The sequence below is a fragment of the Hemicordylus capensis genome, chromosome 2 (genome assembly GCF_027244095.1).
Source record: "Hemicordylus capensis ecotype Gifberg chromosome 2, rHemCap1.1.pri, whole genome shotgun sequence".
In the NCBI taxonomy this organism is placed as follows: domain Eukaryota; kingdom Metazoa; phylum Chordata; class Lepidosauria; order Squamata; family Cordylidae; genus Hemicordylus; species Hemicordylus capensis.
The window spans coordinates 214452753-214477337 of NC_069658.1; the positions used below are offsets into that span (position 1 = coordinate 214452753).

Here is a 24585-nt window from a genome sequence, read left to right on the forward strand (position 1 = left end):
TATTATGGGTTTTTTAAATTTTTACTTTAATGTAAACCACCCTGAGCCACTTTAGGAAGGGTGGTATAAATTGTATTATTACTGCTTATTATTAATTTTTATTTTATTATTTTTAATAACAACAACAACCTTGTAGTCCTTCATAGAGGTGTTCCCTCCCTGGCAGCATCTCCAAGATAGGGCGGTGAGAGACTCCCGAGTCCTGCCTGCAGCCTTGGAGAAGCCGCTGCCAGTCCGGGTAGACAATACAGAGCGAGATGGACCCAGGGTCTGACTCGGTAGAAGGCAGCTTCCTACATTCCTATGCCCCCTTTGGCCACTGTTTCCGGGGATGGTGGGGCTTGTTTCTGTAGTCTCAAGTGGGAGGGCGAGAGCCCCTAAACTTTTTGCTCCGTTATCCTTTTCTATGATATAAACCACTCTTAGAAAAAGCGGTGTCTAAATATGGGCAGGGGCGCTGCTCGCTGGTCTGGACGCGTCGCTGCCCCGTGTGATTTCCCTTCCCGCGGCGCAGCGTCGGCGGCGGGAACGGGGTGCCACTAGGGCCGACCAAGTCGTGCGCTGCTGCTGCGCTTTTGCCTGCTGCTGCTGCTGCTGCGCGGGCCGCGCCAAGCACAGCCCAACCCGGGCCGGCCCCTTGCCCAGCCCAGCCAGCCCAGCCCCGCTCTCCCCCTCCCCCTCCCCGGGCTCCGCCTTCTTCTGGCTTCTTCCTCCTCCCGAGGAGCTTTCAACTCCCAACTTCGCGGCGGGCGAGCCGAGCTCGGGGCACTTTTGCAGCCGGGCTTGTCTGCGGGTTGCTTGGCCCGGGATGTGAGAGGCGCCCGGGCGCCCGCGCCGCGATGGAGCGCACCAGGATCTTCGTGGCGCTGGATGTCCTGTGCCTTGTGGTTGGTAAGGGCTGCCTCTCTCTCTCTCTCTCTCTCTCTCTCTCTCTCTCTCTCGCCTGCCCGCTTTCCCTCTCCCGGCCGGGGGCGCCCCTGGCTCCCCTTCCCTGCCCCCGACGTCAATCCACAAACGCCCCTTCCTCGCCGACCCAAACCCAAGGGGAGCCTGTTCCACATCCTCTTTTCCCCGCCGCCCCCAGTTAATAACAGTATCGGAATTGCTTGGCCAACCCCCCTTTTCCAAGCAGGAAACCCCAGATTTTTTTTGGGGGGGGGCGGCCTTGGCATTCTGCACTGAGCAGGGGGTGGGGTGGTCTCGATGACCTCTAAGGCCCCTTCCGCCTCCAAGGGTCTGCGATTCTAATTGCTGTCTCCTTTCCTGCTGCCCCTCTTGAACCACCACCCCCCTCCCAAAACTGCCCCCTGTATTGCTGGAGTGGAACCCCTTGAAATAGAGGGAAGGCAGCCAGCATCCCCTGACTTGGCTGGGGTGGGGTTCAGATGTGCTGGGCTCACTCCCTCCACCTTCGTCCCACCCGCCCCGTTCTGGGATCTGTGCCTTTCTGTCTGTGCATGGATGACGTTGATTCCCACTTGGGATCCTCCAAGGTTTGACGCCAAGTCAAGCCAGGGGGCCTAATCATGACTCTCTGTGTGGGTGGTGGCATTATTTTATGTATCATGTTTTTATACTGCCTGGTATGTACATCTTTTTGCTGCAGTCTCCTATTTTCCTCGTGCCCTTCCCCTCCGCCACCTCCTTCCAAAACCTAGACATCCTCCTCTGATTTGGTGCCAAAACCCCTGCCCCCTACCCTTTATTGATACCAGCTGCAGTAGGGCGGGCGGGGGGGGGGACGGGACTCTCCTTTTGTTTATTCGCTGATACAAACAACCTAACCATCCCAGTCTGGTAGTTCTAGTAACATTCAGGCGCCAGCTCAATTTCAGCTCCTCAGCCTTTCCCCTCTGCGAGGGATGGCTCCTCTCCCCACCTCCAACCCCGCCTTGCCGGTGAGCTCTCATGGGCAGAGATGTGATTCGAACCCGGCGCTTGCCCCGGATGCTCAAAAGCAAATCCCCTTGGCCTTGGTGAGGCTCTTTGCTTCGATGGAGCCCTACAAATAAGCATGGATGTTGCACTTTGTGAGCATGGTGTGTCATTCTCCTATATTATCTGAGTTGACTTTGCAACAATCCTGTAAGGTAGGCCAGCACAACCCCTGTATTGCTCTTGAAGCGGCGTTGGTGGTATAGTGGTTAGCATAGCTGCCTTCCAAGCAGTTGACCCGGGTTCGATTCGCGGCCAACGCAAAGTATATTTTTAGGAGAGGAGAGCTGGTCTTGTGGTAGCAAGCATGGCTTGTCCCCTTAGCTAAGCAGGGTCTGCCCTGGTTACATATGAATGGGAGACTAGAAGTATGAGCACTGTCAGATATTCCGCTCAGGGGATGGAGCCACTCTGGGAAGAGCAGAAGATTCCAATTTCCCTCCCTGGCAGCATCTCCAAGATAGGGCTGAGAGAGATTCCTGCCTGCAACCTTGGAGAAGCCACTGCCAGTCTGTGAAGACAATACTGAGTTAGATAGACCAATGGTCTGACTCAGTATATGGCAGCTTCCTATGTTCCTATGTGAAGCACTGGGGATATCCAGTGGGACACTGGGAGTACCCAGAATGTTGGGGGCAATATGCTAAATCATTGTAAACCGCTTAGAGAGCTCCGGCTATAAAGCGGTATATAAATGTAAGTGCTATTGCTATTGCTATCTGGGAGCAACAGTTTGCCCGTGGAGTCTGTGGCTGTGTGACTTCTAAACCCGGGTCATTTGGGCTCACATGTGTGCTGTGCCTATTGAGGACAGACACCTTAAACTGGCCTAGGATTGGGTTTTTGTTTTTGTTTTTGTTTTTTAAACTACATTCCAGGTGGTCCTGAGCATGTACAAAGTACTCCTGGGCAACCGCCTTTTTGTTTCTGAGAGGAAACGCTTTTTCAAGAAAGCCCATTGTAAAGACAGAGCTAGGGAGTGTAACAAAATAATAATGGGATTGGCCCCCCAATTTAGAAGACCGGCTCTTGTGGTTTCATAGGAACATAGGAAGCTGCCATTTACTGAGTCAGACCATAGGTCGTCCATCTACGACTACACAGACTGGAAGCGGCTTCTCCAAGGTTGCAAGCAAGAGTCTCTCTCAGCCCTATCTCAGAGATGCTGCCAGGGAGGGAACTTGGAACCTTCTGCTCTTCCCAGAGCGGCTCCGCCCCCTGAGGGGAATATCTTCCAGTGCTCACATGTCAAGGCTCCCAATCAAATGCAAACCAGGGCAGACCCTGCTTAGCTAAGGGGACAAGTCATGTTTGCTACCACAAGACCAGCCCTTCACCTGTGGTAGGGCTGCACAAATTCGGCTCTCCAGCTCTTCTTGCTCTGCAACTCCCATCATCCCCAGCCGCAGGGGCCAGCAGTAGTGGATGATGGGAGTTGTAGTCCCGCAGCTGCAGGAGGGCCGAAGTCATGCAGCCTTGACCTGTGGTGATCCAACCTCCTATAGGTGAGTCGTGGCACTTCCTTGGTGACCTAGAGGTTCCTGAGACCCATCTTGGCTCAGCCTGCCCTCTACATTTCCCCCCCTCATTCTACGCTTGTTGCTTCACAGCTCTGTGGCTAGGCAGAGTCCGCTGCTTGATTTCTACAGCACATTTTTGGCCCGTGGAAAATTGTCAGTGGTTTCATTTTACGATAATATGTCTCCCCAGAAGAGGCGACGCCATGTGGGTTGCCTGCTTTCTGTGCCAAAATGCCTAGGCCTGGTTCTGATTTTACTTCTTGATTATAATTTCCGTCTTTGGGCACGTTTTGCCTGTGTGTGCCGTGTCGCCTGATCGTGGTGAATGGCTGGCAACAGAAATGAGAATCCCTGTGCGCTTTGCAGGACATAAAACCACATTGCCAGCTGCCTCCTACTGAGTCAGACTCCTGGTCCATCTAGCTCAGCGCTGTCTACTCTGACTGGCAGCAGCTCTCCATGGGCTGAACCGGGAACCTTCAGCAGTGGCCCTGTCTGGGGCAAACCATTCCAAGTCAGTTGGTGCTCCTAATAAGGCATGTAGCACACACCAAAGGGTCTTGTGATTTGTCTAGTGTTGATGCTGAAAGGCATCATCTCACACTGCGCGGGAGGAGGCAATGGTCAACCCCTCCTGTATTCTACCAAAGACAACCACAGGGCTCTGTGGGCACCAGGAGTTGAAATTGACTTGATGGCACACTTTACCTTTATGCCCTCGAAATCGCCATCCCAGGCAACGTTGCTTAGCTGTGGGAGGGTTGGACTTGAACCAGAGGACCCAGATTCAAATCCTCTTTCGGCCATGAAGCTCACTGAGCGACTTTGGGCCCACTGCCGATCTCTCAGCAGTAACTCACGGGGTTGTTGTGAGGATAAAAAAAATGTTTGTCTCCTGCTCTCAGCTCTTTGGAGGAAAAGCAGAATAGAAATGTAAACCAATAAGACAGAATGCAAATATTAGCCTGAGCACTGGGTGAAAGGCCCTGGAGTGGCTCGGGAAATGGAGGGGTTTCTAGCCCCAGGGTTCAGTCATTTTTAGCACAGCATTCTGGCCTCTGTTGCCTTCTCTTAAAGTTTTGCTCCTTGCAGAACTTTTAAATTGAGTGTTTCTAGTCATTCGTGAATGTCTAGGCAGGAGTGTGTTTGGGACTGCTGGAAACACTTAAGCAGTGGAAACAAGCAGGCAATAACACAATGGCACCTGCTTTTCAGAAATAGACTGTCTCTAAACATGGAGGAGCCATTTAGCTATCAGAGATAGTATCCCACTGAAAATCGCATTCATGGAGGGGTAGCTCTAGACCTCCCCCTGCCATTTTTCTGAAGCCATCTGCCATCAATGCAGCTTGTGGTGGGGAGTTCCCCAGGTTAATTATGTATTCTTTCAGGGTTGTTTCTTTGTGTTGAAAACAGGTTCTGGTACCAAGGCTGGCAGCTCAGCCACGCGACCACAGGTGATGTGATTATGTTCTTGGAAAGGTAGCATTTGGCCTCCTCAGGATAACCTCCACACATGGTTGGTTTTCTGCCCACGGGATTCAACACTTGCTCTCCAGCTTTTGCAGTAAATGCGGACTTTGAGAAGGCAGGTTGGATGAAGACAACCTTTGTCCCTGCCCGAAGATGCTGGAGTACCTTTGCTCTCCAGGGAAAATTCAGAACGTTTATGACACTCGGAAATGGAATGACCTTGGAGGCGCCATTTGGCGTCTCATGGACAGGGCAGTTGAGAAATATCTGCTTCCAGATTGGCAGGACTAGGACGTTGGTTCAGAAATGACCCCAATCGCTGTTTTGAGAGTGAGAGCGAGCGAGAGAAAACTAGCCCCAACATCAGAAATGGCTTGTCCTAATAAGCTGGGGGCCAGCCACCTTCAGTGGCGCAGCCAGGAAAGGCTTGACTAACAAGCAGAAGGTTGCCAATTCGAATCCACGCTGGTATGTTTCCCAGACTATGGGAAACATCTATATCGGTGTTTTTAGCACTGTGTGTCTTTATGTCTTTTTAAAAGTTGTTGTACACCACCCAGAGCCTCTGGATAGGGCAGATTATCAGTGTAATTAATAAGATGCTGAAAAGCATCATCTCATACTGCGTGGGAAGAGGCAACGGTAAACCCATCCTGTATTCTACCAAAGACAACCACAGGGCTCTGTCCACAAGTCGACACCGACTCGACGGCACACTTTGCCTTTAATAAGCTGGGGAGGGTCAAAGGAGGCACAGCTGCCTCTGCTTCCAGGAGCTCCATTTGCTCGTCTCTCTCTCCCACCCTGTCCCAGCGTTAATGAGAGCTGTGCTGCCTGCAGGCTGGCCATTCATCAGGTAGAGCTCACCGCGCAGCTCTGCTTGATGCATGGCCAGCCTGCAGGCTACAGGCAGGGTGGGGGAGAGAGAGGAGCCAATGAGCACTTAGGCGCCCGCCTCCGCCTCGTTGGGACAAGCCTCTCCTGCCTGCTGGGCGGGGAACTGATTATTCTGCAGAATAATCAGTGAAGGGAGGAGAGCTGGTCTTGTGGTAGGGGGCATGAATTGGACCCTTTGCTAAGCAGGGTATGCCCTGGTTTCCATTTGAATGGGAGACTACATGTGTGAGCACCGGAAGAGATTCCCCTTAGAGGACAGGGCCGCTCTGCGAAGAGCACCTACCTGCTTGCATTCAGAAGGTTCCACGTTCCCTCCCTGGCAATGTCTCCAAGATAGGGCTGGGAGAGACTCCTGTCTGTAACCTTGGAGAAGCCGCTGCCAGTCCGGGTAGACAGTACAGAGCTAGATGGACCAAGGATCTGACTCGGTAGAAGGCAGCTTCCTATGTTCCTGTGATAGTTAGCCACCAACATCATCGGATCATAGGAAGCTGCCTTCTACTGAGGCAGACCATTGGTCCATCTAGCTCAGTGCTGTCTACACAGACTGGCAGCAGCTTCTCCAAGGTTGCAGGCAGGAGTCTCTCTCAGCCCTATCTGGAGATGCTGCCAGGGAGCGAACTTGGAACCTTCCGCATGCAAGCAAGCAGGTGCTCTTCCCAGAGCAGCCTCACCCCTAAGGGGAATATCTTCCAGTGCTCACACATGTCTCCCGTTCAAATGCAAACCAGGGCAGAGCCTTCTTAGCAAAGGGGACAATTCATGCTTGCTGCCACAAGACCAACGCTGTGTGTGTGTGCAGTGAGCACAGTGGCACTCGTGCAAGAGCATTGCGCAGCTGCACTGCACCACCGGGATTCTCGAAATCGCACACTTGCTCTATGGCGCCTTTACACAGAATTTCCTGCAGAATATGTGAGGCGTGCTTGCAGCACATCTGCAAACGTGCATGCACCACATTAAACTGGACGTCACGTACCTCGTTCCGTGCAACAGCCTCGCACGGGCACGGCATTCATCGGGATGGTGAGTGATGCTTTTGGTGACACACTTTCCTGCTTGTCAACCGCTTTAAAGTGGGGGGGCAGGTTCATGGAGGAGAGACCTTGACTGTGATGCCAAAGTGGAGACTCCATGTTTAGGAGCAGTCTACCTCCCTCCTGGATCTTTGGGGCCAGCGGCTGACAATAGCCATTCAGTTCATGCTCTTCCAGTAGGCTTTGCAGAAGCTCAGTCGGAGGCCGGGCGTTGTGCCCACTGGGTCTGGTTCTTACACATAACCAGACTTTGGGTAAAAATGAACTTGCTTCTGGAAGCGCCGTGCCTGGGGTGTGTGTTGTGCTCTGAATACCCACGGGAAGTGTGGGACTTGGAATAAATCTGACCACTCAATTAAAGGTCTGGTTTTGTCCTGCCTTTATTTGGAAACCTGGTCTTTTTTCTGGAAGGGGGTGTTTGGGATAGGAAGCAGGGAGTGGGAGTGGGTAGAAGGGAAGAGGAGACAAATTTGTGGAACTGGTGTCTTGAGAAGAAAGTAGTAATCCTGCGTCACAAAATGCTAAATTCTGTGACTTGGATGGATGGAGGGAACTTGAACTGCGTGTGTGTTTGCCTGCAATTTATTCTGCTTTTTCTAGCTATGGGGGAAGGCAAACCTCTCGGCATAAGGAATCCTGGTTATTTCTGTTTAGTATCCCAGCTGGCTTCTAAGTCCAGCTTAACTTCCTCCCTCATTTCCACGTTTCCAGCCACCATGAGGACTAGAAGATTGCTTTAGTGAGAGACTGGAGGTGTGGAGTCCTGTGCCCAGGGTCAACTTCTGCATTGGCGTGGGGCAATGAACCGAACATGATTTCAAAACATGGAGACCCACCAGCTTTCGCCTGCTCCTGCTGGGTTGGTCGACCATTCTCTCTTGGACTGACCTACCTTATAGGGCTGTTGCAAAGATAACATATAAAGGGAAGAAGGTCTGCCACCCCAGGCTTCTTCGAGAAAGGGTGGGATTCAAGGGTGGGAAAGGGTGGGATTCAAAAAAGAAAGGGTGGGATTCAGGTTCTGGCTAACAGGAACAACAGTAATTGGGACTGTGACATTTACATTGGTTAGATGAATCCATTACTCTTTTTTTTAATTATTAAAAATGGGCCCCCAATGAATTGAGCAATATATTAACAGAAAGATAATAGTTTTCATATAAATACTTGAAAACTGCGGATGATTGGCAACTTCATGGAAGAGGCATTCCCCACCCATTCCCCACCCAGGAGGGAATGGCCCCTGCTGTCACAGACATGCACTATCTTAGAAAAGAGATTCTTCTTCACCCTCACCCAGAAGAGAATGCCTCTTCTAAGACAGCCCCTACTTTAGCAGAGGCATTTCTCCTTCACTGTTACCCAGAAGGGAATGCTTCTTCTAAGATGGCCCCTGCTGCATCAGACAGGAGGGAATGCCTCTTCCATATAATGTATAAATATTTGTAATAATAATTCAGTTGCTTATAGTTGTTTCTAAGGATGATTCCCTGCACCATTTTGGATGTGGAGAAGTTTGGAAAAGGCATTCCTACTTCACTCTCGCCCAGGAGGGAATGGCTCTTCTAATATGATGATGAGGAACACTCCTTCAAGTGTTCAGAGTGCTTCACATGAATTATCTTGTGTCAATCCTTATAACCACCCAGGAAGCAAGCATTATTATCTCTCATATTGCAGCTGTGGCTGAGAGGGAGCATTTTCCTGAGGCCTCCAAAGGAACTCGTGGTGCCTGCTGCAGCGTAGGGATAGCACCATCTCCAAAACAAGGGAAGCGTGTTTTTTCCCTTCAAAACGATTGCTTAAGTCATGCAAATCTGCTCAATCAACAGATCTAACAATCGGCGGATCAACAGACTGAGATTTATTTCCATGTCCATAAATGCTGACTTGCCACTTCTGCGTGGGTGGTGTTTCATGTTAAAGTCCCCTCCCGATCTGCTGTTCAAATAAGACCCGGGCCAGAGAGCCAGACGATCTGGGATCAGGTTGAACCCCAAAGCCGCCAGCACAACCTTTGTTGTCAGGGGTGTCACGGGGTGTGCTTTGTTTCCTGCTACGGTGAAGAGTAGGCCGTGATAAAACAATCTTACAGAGTCGTTCTCTTCCTGGTAGTTTCAAGAGCTATGGAATGGAGGCATTCCACCTGGACTGAGAAACTTTTACTGCTTGGCTTTTCTTACGTTCCCTCGCTAACTCTCTCCCGTCACGTGATTGCAAAAACAGTTTGTCCTGGGCAAGTCTGTCTTGTTCGCAAGACTGGTTTGTGCGCCGAGGGAGACGGCCCACTCTAGCCCAAGGAACAACGTTCTTTGGCACTTTCCAGACTTTAAGCAAAGTTGTTGTTCTTTAAAGTAAGTGCCTTCAGGCTTGCCAGGTTGTCTTGCAGGGAAACATGAGTTTTTGTGTGCGTGTGTTCCATTTGAATTTCTATTGTATTGCTGTTTGCAGTTCCCTGAAATGACACTTCCCCAGGGTTCCCTCTAACAGGATTTCCCAGATGTTGTTGACTACAACTCCCAGAATCCCCCGCCAAAGGCCACTGCAGCTGAGATGCTGGGAGTTATAGTGAACAACATCTGCGGAACCTTGTAAGAGGGAACAGTGCACTGCCCTTTCTCTCTTACTACCCTTTATGCCTGGAACCCTTTCCCAGAGCCCCATGGATCTCCTGCTCCCCTAAATGACTGCCCTATTCTGTTACTGCCCTTTATGCCTTCAGCCCCTTGCCAAAGCCCTGTGGATTCCCTGCTGCCTTGAATGACTCTGCCCATTCGCCCTTCCTGCCTCTTTTGCCTGGAACCCCATTCTCCAGCTCCGTAGACTGTCTGCTCTCTTAAAATGAGTTTATCCATCCCCTGGGCCTTGAATTCCCTTGCATAGATCTCCTGCTGCCTTAAGTGACTCTACCCTTCTCTCTTGCTGCCCCTTAGGCCTGGAACCCCTTTCCAGGGCTCCATAGATCTTCTGCTCCTCCTAAATAACTCTCTTTTCTCCCTTGCTGCCCCTTAGGCCTGGAACCCCCTTCCAGGGTGTCATAGATCTTCTGCTCCTTCTAAATAACTCCCTTGCTGCCCCTTTGGCCTGGAACCCCCTTCCAGGGCTCCATAGATCTTCTGCAGCTTCTAAATAACTCTCTTTTCTCCCTTGCTGCCCCTTAGGCCTGGAACCCCTTTCCAGGGCTCACTCCATAGATCTTCTGCTCCTCCTAAATAACTCTCTTTTCTCCCTTGCTGCCCCTTAGGCCTGGAGCCCCCTTCCAGGGCTCCATAGATCCTCTGCTCCTTCTTAATAACTCCCTTGCTGCCCCTTAGGCCTGGAACCCCCTTCCAGGGCTCCATAGACCTTCTGCTCCTCCTAAATAATTCTCTTTTCTCCCTTGCTGCCCCTTAGGCCTGGAACCCCCTTCCAGGGCTCCATAGACCTTCTGCTCCTCCTAAATAACTCTCTTTTCTCCCTTGCTGCCTCTTATGCTGCCTGGAACTGCCTCCCATATATCTCTTGCTCAAATGATGCCACCCATTCTCCCTTGATGCCCCTTCTCCCCCCACCCCAAGAAAAACCTAGATGATGCCACCTCTTGAAGTTACAAAGGCTTTGCACTGAGTTTGTGAGAGTGTTTGCAAGAGGACATTTCTCCGTTCTCCTTTATCTGAGCAGGGATTGAGACTCTGCCTCCTTGAACAGCAGCCGTGGAGGATGTGATGGCTGGTTAGAACCTCCTTGTGCAGAGGCAGTATAACTCTAAAAGTCAGATGTCTCAGACGGGCAACAGCGGGCATGCCTTCACGGTATTGTTGTTGTCCACCACCCAGATAGAGTCTTTGGAAGATGCAGTATATAAGAAAATTTTAATTAATAAATAAATGTCCTGCTCAGGACCTTCCTAACTGCCTACCTGGCCAGGCTTGGAAGCAAGAATGCTTGGCTAGGTAGGCCTTGGTCTAGTCCAGCAGGGTTCCTAGGCCCACCCTCTGTACGATCATGTCAAAATGGCAATTAAGGACAGCTGAAAGGAGCTTCCATATATAGGAGTAGTTTATCTTGGCTTGTCAAATGCTAACGGGGGTGGTGGCCACTGTGAGCTTCTTAGGTTCACAAACTTGGGTCCCCACATATGGCAACTCCCATCATCCGCAGTCTGGCCAAAGGGATGATGGGAGTTGTAGTCCAGCACCATTTGGGGACCAGAGTTTAAGAACCCCTGTCTTAGAGACACCTGGCAGGACAATTTTGGAAAGAGACTAGTGGGCTAGATGGAATGTGTCTGATCCAGCAAAGTAACGTTTATATTTTTGCTCCAGATTTTTTTAAAAAAAAAATCAAGTGTGAACCACTCTTGAGTTTCTTTGTGGGTTGTCTGGAAATAGGACCTGCTACCTTACTGGCTTAATTTACCCTCTGGACCTTTATTTTTAAACCAGTCTCTCTTCGTTTCCTCTTCCTCTGCCTTTAATCCAAGCTGTCTATCCTTAGCATTTCTCCCCCTGCAGCACATCATAATGAGTTGTGTGTTTTTTTAAGTTGTTTCTGTGTTAAATGTAATGACCTCTCTTTAGCTCTCGCAAACAATCTAGTGACTCTCCATCACTCCCCGTTCCCTTCCCACCCTTTACAAAGCTTTTTCCAAAATAGCCAACTTCCACTACATAATTTAAAAACCCTTAAGAAGAGTAGAAAAGGTTTAATTTTTGACTTCCATTGCACGATTACCTCCTCTTCTCACACACACACACACACACACACCCTGCCTCACACACCTAAATCTAGTGTAACCACCAGTGGAGGAGGATGACGGAGTTCCTCCCCCCCCCTTTTGAGGTTTTGCCTGTTTTTGGATGCCTGTATTTTGGGAACGGATTAAAATTTGTGTTTAGAGATCACCTGGGCTGGGGGGGAGAACCTTATATAGTTTCTGCATGGGACAGAAGGACTCTAAATATATCTTGTGGCCACCTGGCATGAGGTTCAGGACAGACCAAGGGAAGTACGCCTTTCCACAACGCATCATTAACCTACAGAACTCACTGCCACATGATGTGGTGGCAGCCAGTTGTGTCCCAGCCCAGGTTCAATCCCCTGGCTTCTCCAGGTCGGGCTGAGAGAGACTTGGAGAGCTATTTATTTATTTATTCATTCATTCATTCATTCATTCATTCATTTATTATTTGATTTATATACTGCCCTTCCAAAATGGCTCAGGGCAGGTTTGCCAGTCAGTGGAACTGGCTGAACTCAAACCTTTCTCCCTGATGGGTTAGCTTTGCAATTTGTGGACAGAGATGTGGGATGGAAACATTTCCGCAGAAAAAAATTCCAAAATGAGAAAGCTTCTGGAAAATTTTTCCCAAATTTTATTTTTCTGTAGAAAATTTTCCATTTCTAACATTTCTACTTGGCTCCTTGAAAAACGTTTGAGGTACGGAGTGGGAAATTAATATCTTGAAGGTGTTTTGGGGGGGGGGGCGGTTAGGGTATAAGGTCAAATAATATGCCAGATCAGATCATAATCTAATTAGGGCATCAGGGAAACTTGTATAGTAATTTCTAAAGAAAAAATATGAATGTTGTGCAAATGAGGGGCAAATTTGCATAGGAAGATTTTCTGGAAAATCATCCAGAAAAAAATCCATTTCAGAATTTTCTGGGAAACTCGTATCTGTGGTTGTGGGGAGGTTTTGATGTGGGGAAGCATTTAGGAAGAGGATGTTGACATTTGTAGTCAGCCCCGCTTTCTGTTAGATATAGCGATCCGGTCTTCTGTGGCTTTACAAAGAACAAGGATTGGATTCACGAAAGACGGGTCTGTTGAAGGTTTTTGGCTGTGATAGACTGCCTTTGAACGTGGAGGTTTTGTTTGTGCTGCAAAGCAACTGCCAGGGAGACTTGTACATTCTTTGCTTCTGGGTTTCCCAGAGGCCTTTGAGCTGACCACTGTTGGAAGCAGGATACTAGATTAGCTGGACGGTTGGTTTGATCAGCAAGGCGGTTCTGTTGTGGTCCCCACCCCCTCCACCCCACGGGAAAGAAAGTGAAAAGTGGCCTGTTCCTCTTTGGTGGTGATCCAAGTCCCTTTCTTTCTTCCTCTTCCCTGTGACTGGGACCGGTTAGGTGAGTTCCTGGGAGGCAGAGAGCAGCAACCTGAGGGCTGGGTGAACTTTAATAAAAGTGGGTGGGACGCACTGAATGCTTGTTGACACAGAAAGATTCTGCATTCAGGATCTGGTTGTCAAGCCACAAGACCGGAAGCAGAGAAGGGAGAGTGCAGTCCTGGGTTCAAGTCCTAGGTACGGTTGGGTCCTAGGTTCAAGTCCTGTCTCTTCTGCAGTCTCTCAGCCTTGCACAAGCCGCTTGAGAAGCCCAGCTGGGTTTCTCAGATTCACAAATGTGTTCCTTGAGTCACTAGTCCTCATGATTGTATAGATAAGCTTGGAAATGGTGCGCCGTGGTTTTCCTCCCAACAGCCCTGTGAGGTAGAACTGCTTTTGTTCTTATCGCTCTGTCTAGTCCAGCATCCTGTTTCTCAGGGCAGCAGGCTATGGCATCTCTGCTCGAGCCAACACAGATTTACTAACAGCTGCAAAAGTGGTCATAACGCGAAAGTGGAAACTCGCTGATTTCCTCCACTGGGGACAACTGGTGGGTGAAAATATGGAAACTTGTAATCATGGTGAAACTGGCTGTATTCAAATGTGGGAAGGTTGACAACATGGTGATCATTTTTATATCAAACTGGAGTCTTTTTATTAATATTTGGAGCAATATGAGGAAAGCTGGTCAGAAAAGCTAGCAAGCATGAATTGTCCCATTTGCTAAGCAGGGTCCACCCTGGTTTGCATTTGAATGGGATACTGTGTGTGAGCACTGTAATGGGACCTCGCTGGGGGGACCACCTGCATAACAACAACAATAATAATAAATAATTAACAATAATCAATAATAATAATATTTAATATTAACACCAATAATTAATAGCCATAATGATGATGATAATAGTTGTTGTTGTTGTTGTTGTTAGTCCAAAGAGGTCTTCGTTGGGGATCCCTCCCACCACAAACCAGAGTGTTTTGTGGTTTTGTGTTAATATCATCATTCATTCATTAATAATCATCAACTCTGTTAGCCACCCCATAACAAATTGTTCTCTGGGAGGCTCACAACACAATGCTTACATGCAGAAAGTTCCAAGTTCCCTCCCTGGAAGCATCTCCAGATAGGGCTGAGAGAGATTCCTGCCTGCAACCTTGGAGAAGCCACTGCCAGTCTGTGAAGACAATACTAAGCTAAATAGACCAATGGTCTGACTCAGTATATGGCAGCGTCCTATGTTCCTAAAACACAAAATCCCATGCAACCTTTTCTTCCATTGGGTATAAGTTAATACAGTTGAAATGTCCCCCAGGATGGTTTTTTTAAGTCCCCCAGGACTAATAGTATATATATTTTATTTTTTACATCTATATCCCGCTCTTCCTTCGAGGAACTCAGAGCGGTGTACATGGTTATTTTTATCCTCACAACAACCCTGTGAGGTAGGTTATATAGCTTGATATGTTTTGTGTTCTGTGTGAAAATAAAAGGAAGAAAAAGTTTGGGAGGGGGTTGAGCAGCAGGGGAGCCGGGGGGAGCTTTGGGGTGGGAGGGCTCCCCAGTGGAGACCACTTTGAACAGCCCTCTTCTTCTTGCAGCCTCCTTGCCCTTCACCATCCTGACCCTGGTGAACTCCCCCTACAAGAGGGGTTTCTACTGCAACGACAGCTCCATCCGCTACCCATACAAGATGGACACCATCACCCATGGGCTTATGGCCGGCGTGATCATTCCCTGCGTCGTTGGCATTGTAAGGAGATCCTCCTGGTGATAATGGTCTTCCTTGAATTAATTGTATCGTGGGCCGACCTTTGGGGGGGCACTGTTTGTGGGGAGGGGGCATATACGTTCCGAAATGGATAAATATGTCCTGTTTCGGCTTGCACACACACAGACAGAAGTTTTACTTAAAGTGTCTCCGTCTATAGGACAGTTCACACGCTTGTAATTAGGGTCGAAAAACTCTAGTTTGGGAGCTGGTCTTGTAGCAGCAAGCATGAATGGTCCCCTTTGCTAAACGGGGTCTGCCCTGGTTTGCATTTGAATGGGAGACTACAAGTGTGGGCAGTGTAAGATACTCCCCTTAGGGGATGGGGCAGCTCTGGAAAGAGCGTCTGCATGCAGAAGGTTCCAAGTTCCCTCCCTGGTGTCTCCAGAGAGACTCCTGCCTATAACCTTGGAGAAGCGGCTGCCAGTCTGTGTAGACAAGACTGAGCTCGATGGACCAAGGGTCTGACTCAGTAGAAGGCAGCTTGCTGTGTGCTTATGAGCGGTCAGAGGTGTCGTGTGCGCTCAGCAACAGCTGCGTTAGAGGCTGCCTCCTACCCAGCTGCTGAATGAGGTAAGAGGAAAAGTCTTCCTCTAGGCCTCTGACCTTGGTTCTGACAGATGGTCAGCAAACAGGATGCACACAACTCTCTAATTAGCATAAGAGGCTTCTGCTGCCCTAATCATGTAAACTGCCCTTTGATGTAGCTATTCCATTGGCTGAGCTGCTGTGATGTCACGGAGTGTCCACAAACATTCTAACCCCCTTAAAGGGGAAGCCCTCCATGGTTTGGCCAAGGAAAAATCTTGCCTATTGGTCTGTGTAGGGGTAGGGAGAGGCATGCTGGGTAGACAAGGGAAACTGGAGGGGCAAAGAGGCACAGTGGTTAGAGGAAGGGGAAATAAATGGTGTTTTGTCCTTTGCCGCTTAGGGAGCCCCTGAATTTTTGTTCTTTGCAGATCTCTACTGGTGAGGCATACCTTGTTTACACAGAACGCCTCTACTCCCGGTCCGAATTTAACAATTACCTGGCCGCCCTTTACAAGGTCGTGGGGACGTTCCTCTTCGGTGCAGCCATCAGCCAGTCTTTCACAGATCTGGCCAAGTATATGATTGGGCGCCTGCGGCCCAACTTCCTGGCAGTCTGCGATCCAGATTGGTCAAAAGTAAACTGCTCGATGTACGTCCAGTTGGAGGGTGTGTGCCAGGGAAACATCAGAAACATCACAGAGTCCAGGTGAGGATGGGAGGGTGAGGAGAGAGTTGATGCCTGTGCAGTGAGAGTCACCATGTGGTTGAGGGGCTGGCTTGCTGTGATGTCACCGCAGGGCTGCGGAGGCAAAGGTTCTACTGCCATTTTCTTAGCTGTGCTGACTTCACAGCTGCTGACTAATCGGGGCTAAGCTGGAGGAGACTTTTAGGATTTAATTCGACTATCCATGATTAATGTCTTTTAAAGCTGTTTCGTTCAGTACTATATGGGGCCAGCAAGAGATTAAGGACAGACAAAGGAAGCCCTTTTCCCCACAGCACAGAATCAACTTATGGAATTCCCTGCCACAAGATGTGGTGGGTCCGTGAGCCTAGTTGGCTTGATGGGGGAGTAGGTATCTTCATGGTGGATGATAGATCTATCCAAGTCAATTTGTCATGGTGGAACCTCCATTTTTGAAGGCAATCTGCCTCGAAATACCAGTTGATGAGCAGCAAAATTGGGGAGGGCGGTTTCTTTCCTGCCTCGCTTATGGGCTTCCGGGAAGTATCTGATTGGCTGCTGTGGGAAGCAAGATGCTGGCCTAGATGGCCCTTTTGGCCTGATCCAGTAGTGCCTTTGCATTGTTATTAAAAGAAGATTAGAGTGGTTCATGGAGAAGCAGGTCTGGCAATGGCTACGGGTGTGATAGCTAAATGGAACCTTCATAGCCAGGGACAGTCTACCTCTGAATACTAGATGCTGTGGGCAAGAGAAATGGGAGGGCTGTTTCCTTAAAGCGCACTTGTGGGCTTCCCAGAAGCATCTGATTGACTGGTGTGAGAAGCAGGGTGACGGATCAGATACATCTTTGGCTTCCTCCAGCTGGGTGCTCTCTGTTTTCTTAATGATAGAAGAAGAAGAAATAGAAATAGACCTTATCTCTTCCTCTCTGTCTCTCTCTTCTAGGTTATCATTCTATTCTGGACACTCCTCGTTCGGCATGTACTGCATGATGTTTTTAGCGGTAAGCCCGACTCTTTTTCTTAAAATTTTGTTTGTTTTAATGTTTTGATTGTTTTAATGTTGTTTTTAGAATATTTATTTATTTATTTATTTTTATTTAACATATTTTTATACTGCCCAAAACTTACGTCTCTGGGAGGTTCACAGCAAGAATATTGGTTTGGTTTTTTTAAAAAAAATTAAAATGGTTGTGTTTTAAATTTCTTGTTTTTGTTTTTAAGCAATGTTTTACTTTTGTTTTTATCTTGTAAACCGCCCAAAGACGCAAGTTTTGGGCGGTATCAAAAAATGTCAGATAAATAATGAATAAAATGGGCGCGTGAATTGTTGTCTGACCTGCCACAGGAAAGCTACTGTTGGCAGCCTCTGATCTCCCTCCTCTTTCCCACCCTCCTGGGTCTCGCTTGCAGCTCTACGTCCAGGCCCGGCTAGTCGGGAGGTGGGCCCGGCTCCTGCGCCCCACCATCCAGTTCTTCCTCCTCTCCTTTGCCATCTTCGTCGGCTACACCCGCGTGTCGGACTTCAAGCACCACTGGAGCGACGTCTTGGTGGGCCTTCTCCAGGGAGCTCTCGTCGCTGTCCTCGTGGTGAGTGTGGGGCTGCGGCGTGGGGCAGGGCTAGTGTGCAGCGCTTCCAGAGCCCTGTGGGTGCCCAGCGCATTCTCTGACTCGGGAGGGCTGGGTTCGAATCCTGCTTTGGCCAGTTGCTCCCTAGGTGGCCCTTGGCAAATTGCCCTTTATTCCTCCTTCCTTTCACCAATGTGCCTCTTTGCCCCTGTCCCAGTTTCCCAAAACTCCTTTATTTTATTTATTTTATTTAAAATATTTCTATACCAGCCAAAACGTGCGGCTCTGGGCAGTTTACAATTGAAATCATTTAAAACATCAGATCAATTAGCAATTAAAATCATTGAAAACATTGAAAACCCAATATTAAAAATATTAAAACTATAAATCTAATGAGAAGCCTGGGTGAATAAATGTTCCTTTAGTGCCTTTTTAAAAGGTGCCAGAGATGGGGAGGCTCTGATTTCAACAGGGAGCACATTCCAAAGTCCAGGGGCAGCAACGGAGAAGGCCCGTTCCCGAGTAGCTGCCAGACGACTTGGCAACAACCACAGATGAACCTCTCCAAAGGTTTATCTGCCCAGCACACCTCTCCTGTCCTCATACATCCCACTGTGTGAGGCTTTCACCTTGGCCAAATCTGCTTTCCTGGAAGGCTTCCTCTTTGAGAAGTTAGAATGTTTGTGAACACTCTTAACATATGGTGAGGAGCTGCTGCCAGTCAGTGTAGACAATACTGAGCTAGACGGACCAAGAGGCTGACTCTGTTGGCAGCTTCCTATGTTGGAAACTGCCATCGTTCAGAAGCACAGCAGCTGCTTTGCATGAAGAAAGCCAGGTCAGGCTGGGACAGACCTCTGCCTTGAAACCTTGGAGAAGCTGCTGCCAGTCTGTGTAGACAAGATTGAGCTAGATGGACCAAGGGTCTGACTCAGTAGAAGGCAGCTTGCTATCTTTTTATGAGCTGTCAGAGGTGCCGTGTGTGCTCAGCCACACTCAGCGTTGGAGGTGTGACCAGTGCTAAGCTAGGTGAACAAATATCTGACGTGGCATAAAGCAGCTTCCTATGTTCCTAACCTTCTGTGACATCACAGCAGCTCAGCCAATGGCTGTCACAGGGAAGCAATAGCAATGCATAAAGATGTTTTTCCCCAGAGGTAGCTGCGAGGAGGTTATCCACTGCTCTGTCTGGAGTTTGGGGTAACAAGCCCACTCCGCAATACAGTCTTATTTCCTTTCTCCTGTCTCCAGGTCCGTTACGTCTCCGACTTCTTCAAACAACGCCCACCGCCGCCGTGTGCCGAGAAGAACACGAGCCGGAAACCTAGTGTTCCTCTCCCACTCAGTGAACCTGAGCACAACCATTACAGTTACCGCACACCTACCTGAACTGTTGTGAGGAGAGGAGTTCTTCCTGTGCTTTCTTGAGCAGAAATTTCATCTGGACTTGCCGGATGACACGGAAGATCAGTGGGAAATCCCTTCCCCTCTTTATTATTATTTCCTCTGAGGTTGCTATGCCCTTTACCACTGCAGAATTCCTGTTTCCCCAGGGTTCCCCAGCCCTGCTTTCCTGCTTCAGGGAAGCAGTGAACAGATCCGAACTCTCCAGAGTGCTGCCTAGGCCTTCTGAACCAATCCTTTCCTTGTGGGAGTCCTCAAGTCTCCGTTTCATGCATGTGAGGGTTGCCAACTTTTTTCTTAATCACTGCTCCTGTGCAGCTTTAATGCGGCGGGCTCTGCAAACATGAGCAGATGTCGATGCTCCTCTGCACAATATGGGACAATTTGGCTGCCTGCATCTGCCAATCAAGCTGCTGTTAAAAAGGCACAAGAGTGGGCCCAGGTTGGTCTCTGGTCAGGTGGCAACCCTAAGCAAGTGAGTGGCAGAGATTCTTTGGTGGGGGCGTGCAGAGTGCAGCTCAGCTCTGGTACTCTCCATTTCTAGGATGGAATGATTCCTATTAGAGGGGCAAACATCCCTTCAAGCAAGTAGCTTGCCCCCTATCCTGCCCCTCACCCATTTCTGTTTCAGAAATCCAGCTTGCAGGACATAGCTTGCCCACCCATAAATGCTCTTCTGTGCCCACCTCAATTCTTCCCCCCCCCCATTGTCATGGGGTTCCAGCCCTCCCCTCTACCACACACCCATATGGTATGGGTCCTCTGCATGGACCCCCATATGCAGAGAGGCCTACTTCACTGCAGTTTTTGCCCTGAATTAAAACATAGGAACACACAGGAACACAGGAAGCTGCCATATACTGAGTCAGACCATTGGTCCATCTAGCTAAGTATTGTCTTCACAGACTGGCAGCGGCTTCTCCAAGGTTGCAGGCAGGAATCTCTCTCAGCCCTCTCTTGGAGATGCTGCCAGGGATTGAACTGGGAACCTCGATGCTCTTCCCAGAACGCCTCCATCCCTTAAGGAGAATATCTTGCAGTGCTCACACATCAAGTCTCCCATTCATATGCAACCAGGGCAGACCCTGCTTAGCTATGGGGACAAGTCATGCTTGCGACCACAAGACCAGCTCTCCTCTCCGGGAGATGGGCGGATCCTGTGAATTGGGCTTAAACAGAGTTGATCTTCTGCATGGAATGCCCCAGGAATGGGCTCGTAGCCCAGTCGGTTTCCGAGCTGGACCCAGGGTGGAAAAGAACAGGAAGATCACGTCCAAGGAACATTCTGCAAAAGCTAAACAACATCTTTAACCATCTCTGTGCTGAGGACCGATTTCTGAAGGGGAAAGGGTTAGATCACTCAGCCCTGTGGCTTGTTGCTATATGACGTGAATCGGGACAGTTGGAATTGGTTTGGAATCCGTGCACCTGGGTGGATTTCCCCCCCAACTGGTCGTGAGTGTTGGCAACGTATGTTGGTTCTTTGGGGACCAACTGGACTGCATTTCTCTCTTTGGTCAGCAATTTCATCCCGATCCTTTTATTGCTGGGATGAATTTATGGAATATTGACTCTTCTTCCCATCGTTCTTTGCTTCCCCTCTAGACATCTAGTGCTTTCTTTTAGAAGTACTTTCAAATCCACCTCAACCTTTCGAGGAGTGGCTTATTCAAGTCTCTTCTTGTTGTGTGCTCAGCGCCTTGAGGGAAACGGTATATTTGGGGTTTTCTTGTTTTCCTCTCGATGGCTTTATGACAACGTTCCATTAATAGAGATGTTTGGGCAATGACATCGTTCTAAAATGGAAAGGGCCAGCGTGCTGGAAGTGGTTTCTCCAGGGTTTGGGCTGGGAGTGGGGGGACGTATTTAAACCTTCACCTTCCTTCTGCTGCCAGGACTGGGATCCAGAATCCATGAATCCAGTGGTATGCACATAATTTAGCATTTCCTGCTAAAAGATAACAAATGGCTTGCCAGCATTTTGAAAAGCCATCTGTCTTCGTTGCAGTGGGTCTAACTGTTGCAAGGTCCTACCAAGGACCCTCCCTGGGAATTGTAGTTTTCTTCGATGAAGGCAGGGGTTCTCAAAGTTGGGTCCCCAGATGATGTTGGACTACAACTCCCATAATCCCCAAACACCATTGTGGCTGGGGATTATGGGAGCTGAAGTCCAACAGCGTAAGTTAAGACATCTCTGGCTTGCCTTTGGGTCCCGTAAGACCCTCGAAGGTGGCAAACAACAAAATAACTGAGTAGGAAGAAAAACAAAGAGAATGAAAAACACATTTTAAAAGGCGGTTCAATGTCATGAGCTTTTTTGTGGGGGTGCTGCCATGTAAATGGGTAAAATCTGTGCAGGATCAGCCTGACCTTTTTACTTGTTTTAGGAAAACTGATGGAGAAGAAAGTGTGGGGTAATTGCCAAAATAAGGGGATGATTCCCAAATAAGCTGCATCTCATGAATGTTAGTGCCTGTTTACTCCCTGCCTCGCCAAAGAGATATTGACGCAGCCCATTTTTACTTGAAACCCATCATGGCTGTCGCCAAAGAATCCTGGGGTTTGTTATTTAACAACTAGATTCTCAGCACCCTCACCATGACTTGAGGCAATAGGCTGGAATTCTAAGGAAGCAGATTGGGGCTTGCTGTGAAGGAGAATTTGCTGATGGTAAAAGCTGTTGGACAGTGGAACAGCCTGCCTCATGCAGCGGCGGGCTCTTTTGCTGGGGGTTTTCAAACAGAGGCTGGACGGTGATCTGTCAGAGATGCTGTAGCAGACGCCTGCACGGAGCAGAAGGCTGGACTAGACGACCTCTAAAGTCCCTTCCAACCCTAACATTAACCCATTCTAACTCTATGAAGCTATTCTCACAAGCAGCAGGGATTGGGCAAAGGGAGCCCAGCCCGTTTCCTGCTACTCGTGTGTAGCGACGGGAGCCGTGCGGCTTCTGGCAGCAGCTTGATTGTGTCTTGTATCTATTTTATTGTTGTAAGCCACACCGAGCAGTGGTGCGCTGGAGAGGCGGGGTATAAATATTTTAAAGAAAATAAAGAAAAATAAGTAAGCCCACTTACATACGGAGCCTACCACTTAAATCTGAGTTTTGGGCATGAGATCGCCTGAAAAGCGGGTTAAATGATCGTGTGTCAGTGCGGCTCTGCACCGCAATGACTCACGAGTAGCCTCCCTCCCGGCATCGGGAAGCTCCCCAAAACAGGACACCCAGGGGCCAGGAGGCCCCTGAACCCCTCCGCCCCAACCAGCTCCGTGAGCCGGTATTCATCTCGGTGGCCCATCCAGCTACCCAGGGAGGGCTCCCTGCAAACCCCCTTTCGGCTCTACACACGGATCGTGTGTAGAGCCTTTATGGTGCCCACAAGGTGGGTAAACTAAAAATGCAGTGAAATAATCAGTTACAAAACCCAGCAGAGGTTTAATTAAAACACACACAAATGGCCAAACGTTAAATTTTATTTAATGTTCACAATATTTTATTCAGTCCTCAAAATAGAATTATACTACATGGAGGGTTTTTTAAAAAAAATTATAATGCTTTATTCAAATCCTTGCCAAAAAGCAGAGTTCAGGATCTGCTTGAAAGCACGGAAGATGGGAGCTTAGGAGGGATTTCCATGACTCTGGTGCCCACTAAATAAAGGATGTGGATTTTCTCTTGTATGCTAGTATTTTACTTGGAAAAACTGTGTTAAATGGAATTATAACTGTCCTGCAATCCACGGCTAACCCATGACCAAAGTTAAGGAAACCAATGTGGATACTGGAGGTCTCTGTGCCAAACACTCATCGGGGTGGTGGTGTGGGGGGGGACCAGAATTAATCAAAAACCAACCCATCATTTCTCGATGGCTTCCTCTTGGTTTCTCTCGCTGGATGTGAGCTTGGTGGTTGTGAAAAGCATGGTAAGAAACATGATGTGGGCAGGATGGTGTCGGCGTGTTGGAAGCTGCCTCTTGCATTCCAGAATTCTTGGCAGGAAGAACAGCACAGCGTGTCTGGACAGAGCAGGCCCTGGAAAAGGTGTCCCTGGAGTTGGCACACTGGAGTTAGAGGAGTGTATCCAGATCTATGAAACCAAAACCGGAGCACCTTTGGGGGCCCAGCTACTCTGTGGAGGGTGGCATTGATTTTTGTCAGGACTGCAGCACAGAGGCGGGGGACATTAAAATGAGAACTTAGGAACGGAAGCTGCCTACTGAGTCAGTTTCTTGGTCCATCTAGCTCAGTAATGTCCACACGAACTGGCAGCATTTCTCCAAGTCTCTCTCAGCCTGACCTGGAGATACCAGGGGATTGAACCTGGGCTGGGTCTTAATGCGTGCAAAGCAGATGCTCGGCTCAGTGGCCGAGCATCTACTTTGCATGTGGTACAGCCCCATCCCTAATACCCTCTTCCCACCTAACCAGAACTAAAAATGTCTTGGTTGCCTTGAACCAGAAACAAACCCTTAAATGCAAAAGGTGTTAGAGAAAGACTGTAGCTTGGTTGGAAGAGCATCTGCTTAGCATGCAGAAGTCCCCGATTCAATCCATGGCAGCATCACCAGGTAGGGTGGGGAAATACCCATTTAAAAAAAGACAAAACATGGAGAGAGGCACTGCCGGTCAGGGCTGGGAATTAACCCTCAGAAATCGTGGAGAGCTGCTGCCAGTCAGAGTCAATGCTGAGCTAGATGGACCAAGGGTCAGATTCAATAGAAAGCAGCTTCCTAGGTTTCCTATATTCCTATGATATTCCATTCAAAATGAATGGTTTAATAATCCAGGCACTCGGCTCTGAATTTTATGATTAATGGTTTGGTTTTTTCCTGGCTGTATTGTGGTGGTGTTTTTTTAAAAACTCTCTGGTAGGTATGTGTTTTGTAAAACCCTTTAGGAAGCCATTTGTTCCCAAATAACCTTTTAAAATAAATATTTAACGAAATGGTCGTGGCTGCGTCCATTCTAGAAAGTGTTTGGTTGCTTTTTGGACAGAATGCATGTGAACTGGTGCGAAACCAGTTCGAAGGCTCTGAACTGCTTTTTAAAGGTAGCGTCTGAACTGGACATTAAAGCTCCATTAAAACAAGAAATTTTGGTAAGAACTAATGTGCCTACTTTCCTTTCACTACAATCTTAGAATTACTAACTTCTGCCTCAAACATTCACGCATCCACCATCTCAAATCGGGCTGGGTGACATCATCACAAACTATGCCATTGAAGTGTCCCTAAGTATCCCTACACCTGTACCAAATTTGGTCCAAGTTGGTCCCCACTTGTGCCTCAAACATCCACATGTCCGACATCTTTAATTGGGCTGGGTGACAACATCACAAACTACGCCATTGAGGTATCCCTACAACCATACCAAATTTTGATTTATTTATTTTTTTCATTTATATCCAGCTCTTCCTCCAAGGAGAAGCCACCCAATGGCGCAGTGGGGAAATTACTTGACTAGCAAGCCAGAGGTTGCTGGTTCGAATCCCCACTGGTATGTTTCCCAGACTATGGGAAACACCTATATCGGGCAGCAGCGATCTAGGACGATGCTGAAAGGCACCATCTCATACTGCGTGGGAGTGGGTAATGGTAAACCCCTCCAGTATCCTACCAAAGACAACCAATGGGCTCTGTGGTTGCCAGGAGTCGACACTGACCCAACGGCACACTTT

The 24585-nt window shown here is 48.7% G+C and overlaps 1 protein-coding gene and 1 non-coding gene across 2 annotated transcripts; both read left to right on the forward strand.

Annotated features, from left to right (window-relative positions):
- Nucleotides 1-784: 784 nt before the first annotated feature.
- PLPP2 (phospholipid phosphatase 2) lies at nt 785-23853 on the forward strand. The gene is made up of 6 exons (XM_053288425.1): nt 785-891; nt 14551-14702; nt 15680-15957; nt 16882-16939; nt 17349-17525; nt 18756-23853. The coding sequence occupies exons 1-6, from the start codon at nt 840-842 to the stop codon at nt 18891-18893; spliced, it is 855 nt and encodes a 284-aa protein (XP_053144400.1). The 5' UTR covers nt 785-839; the 3' UTR covers nt 18894-23853.
- Nucleotides 2127-2198, forward strand: TRNAG-UCC (transfer RNA glycine (anticodon UCC)). Its single transcript has one exon. It is a non-coding gene; the product is annotated as a tRNA-Gly (tRNA).
- Nucleotides 23854-24585: the final 732 nt, after the last annotated feature.

Excerpts from the sequence above, each read along its gene's own strand:
- PLPP2 (XM_053288425.1), top strand. The coding sequence starts at position 840 with ATGGAGCGCACCAGGATCTTCGTGGCGCTGGATGTCCTGTGCCTTGTG. Across the intron at positions 892-14,550 it reads TGTCCTGTGCCTTGTGGTTG|CCTCCTTGCCCTTCACCATC; the intron begins GTAAGGGCTGCC and ends TTCTTCTTGCAG. Across the intron at positions 15,958-16,881 it reads AGAAACATCACAGAGTCCAG|GTTATCATTCTATTCTGGAC; the intron begins GTGAGGATGGGA and ends TCTCTCTTCTAG.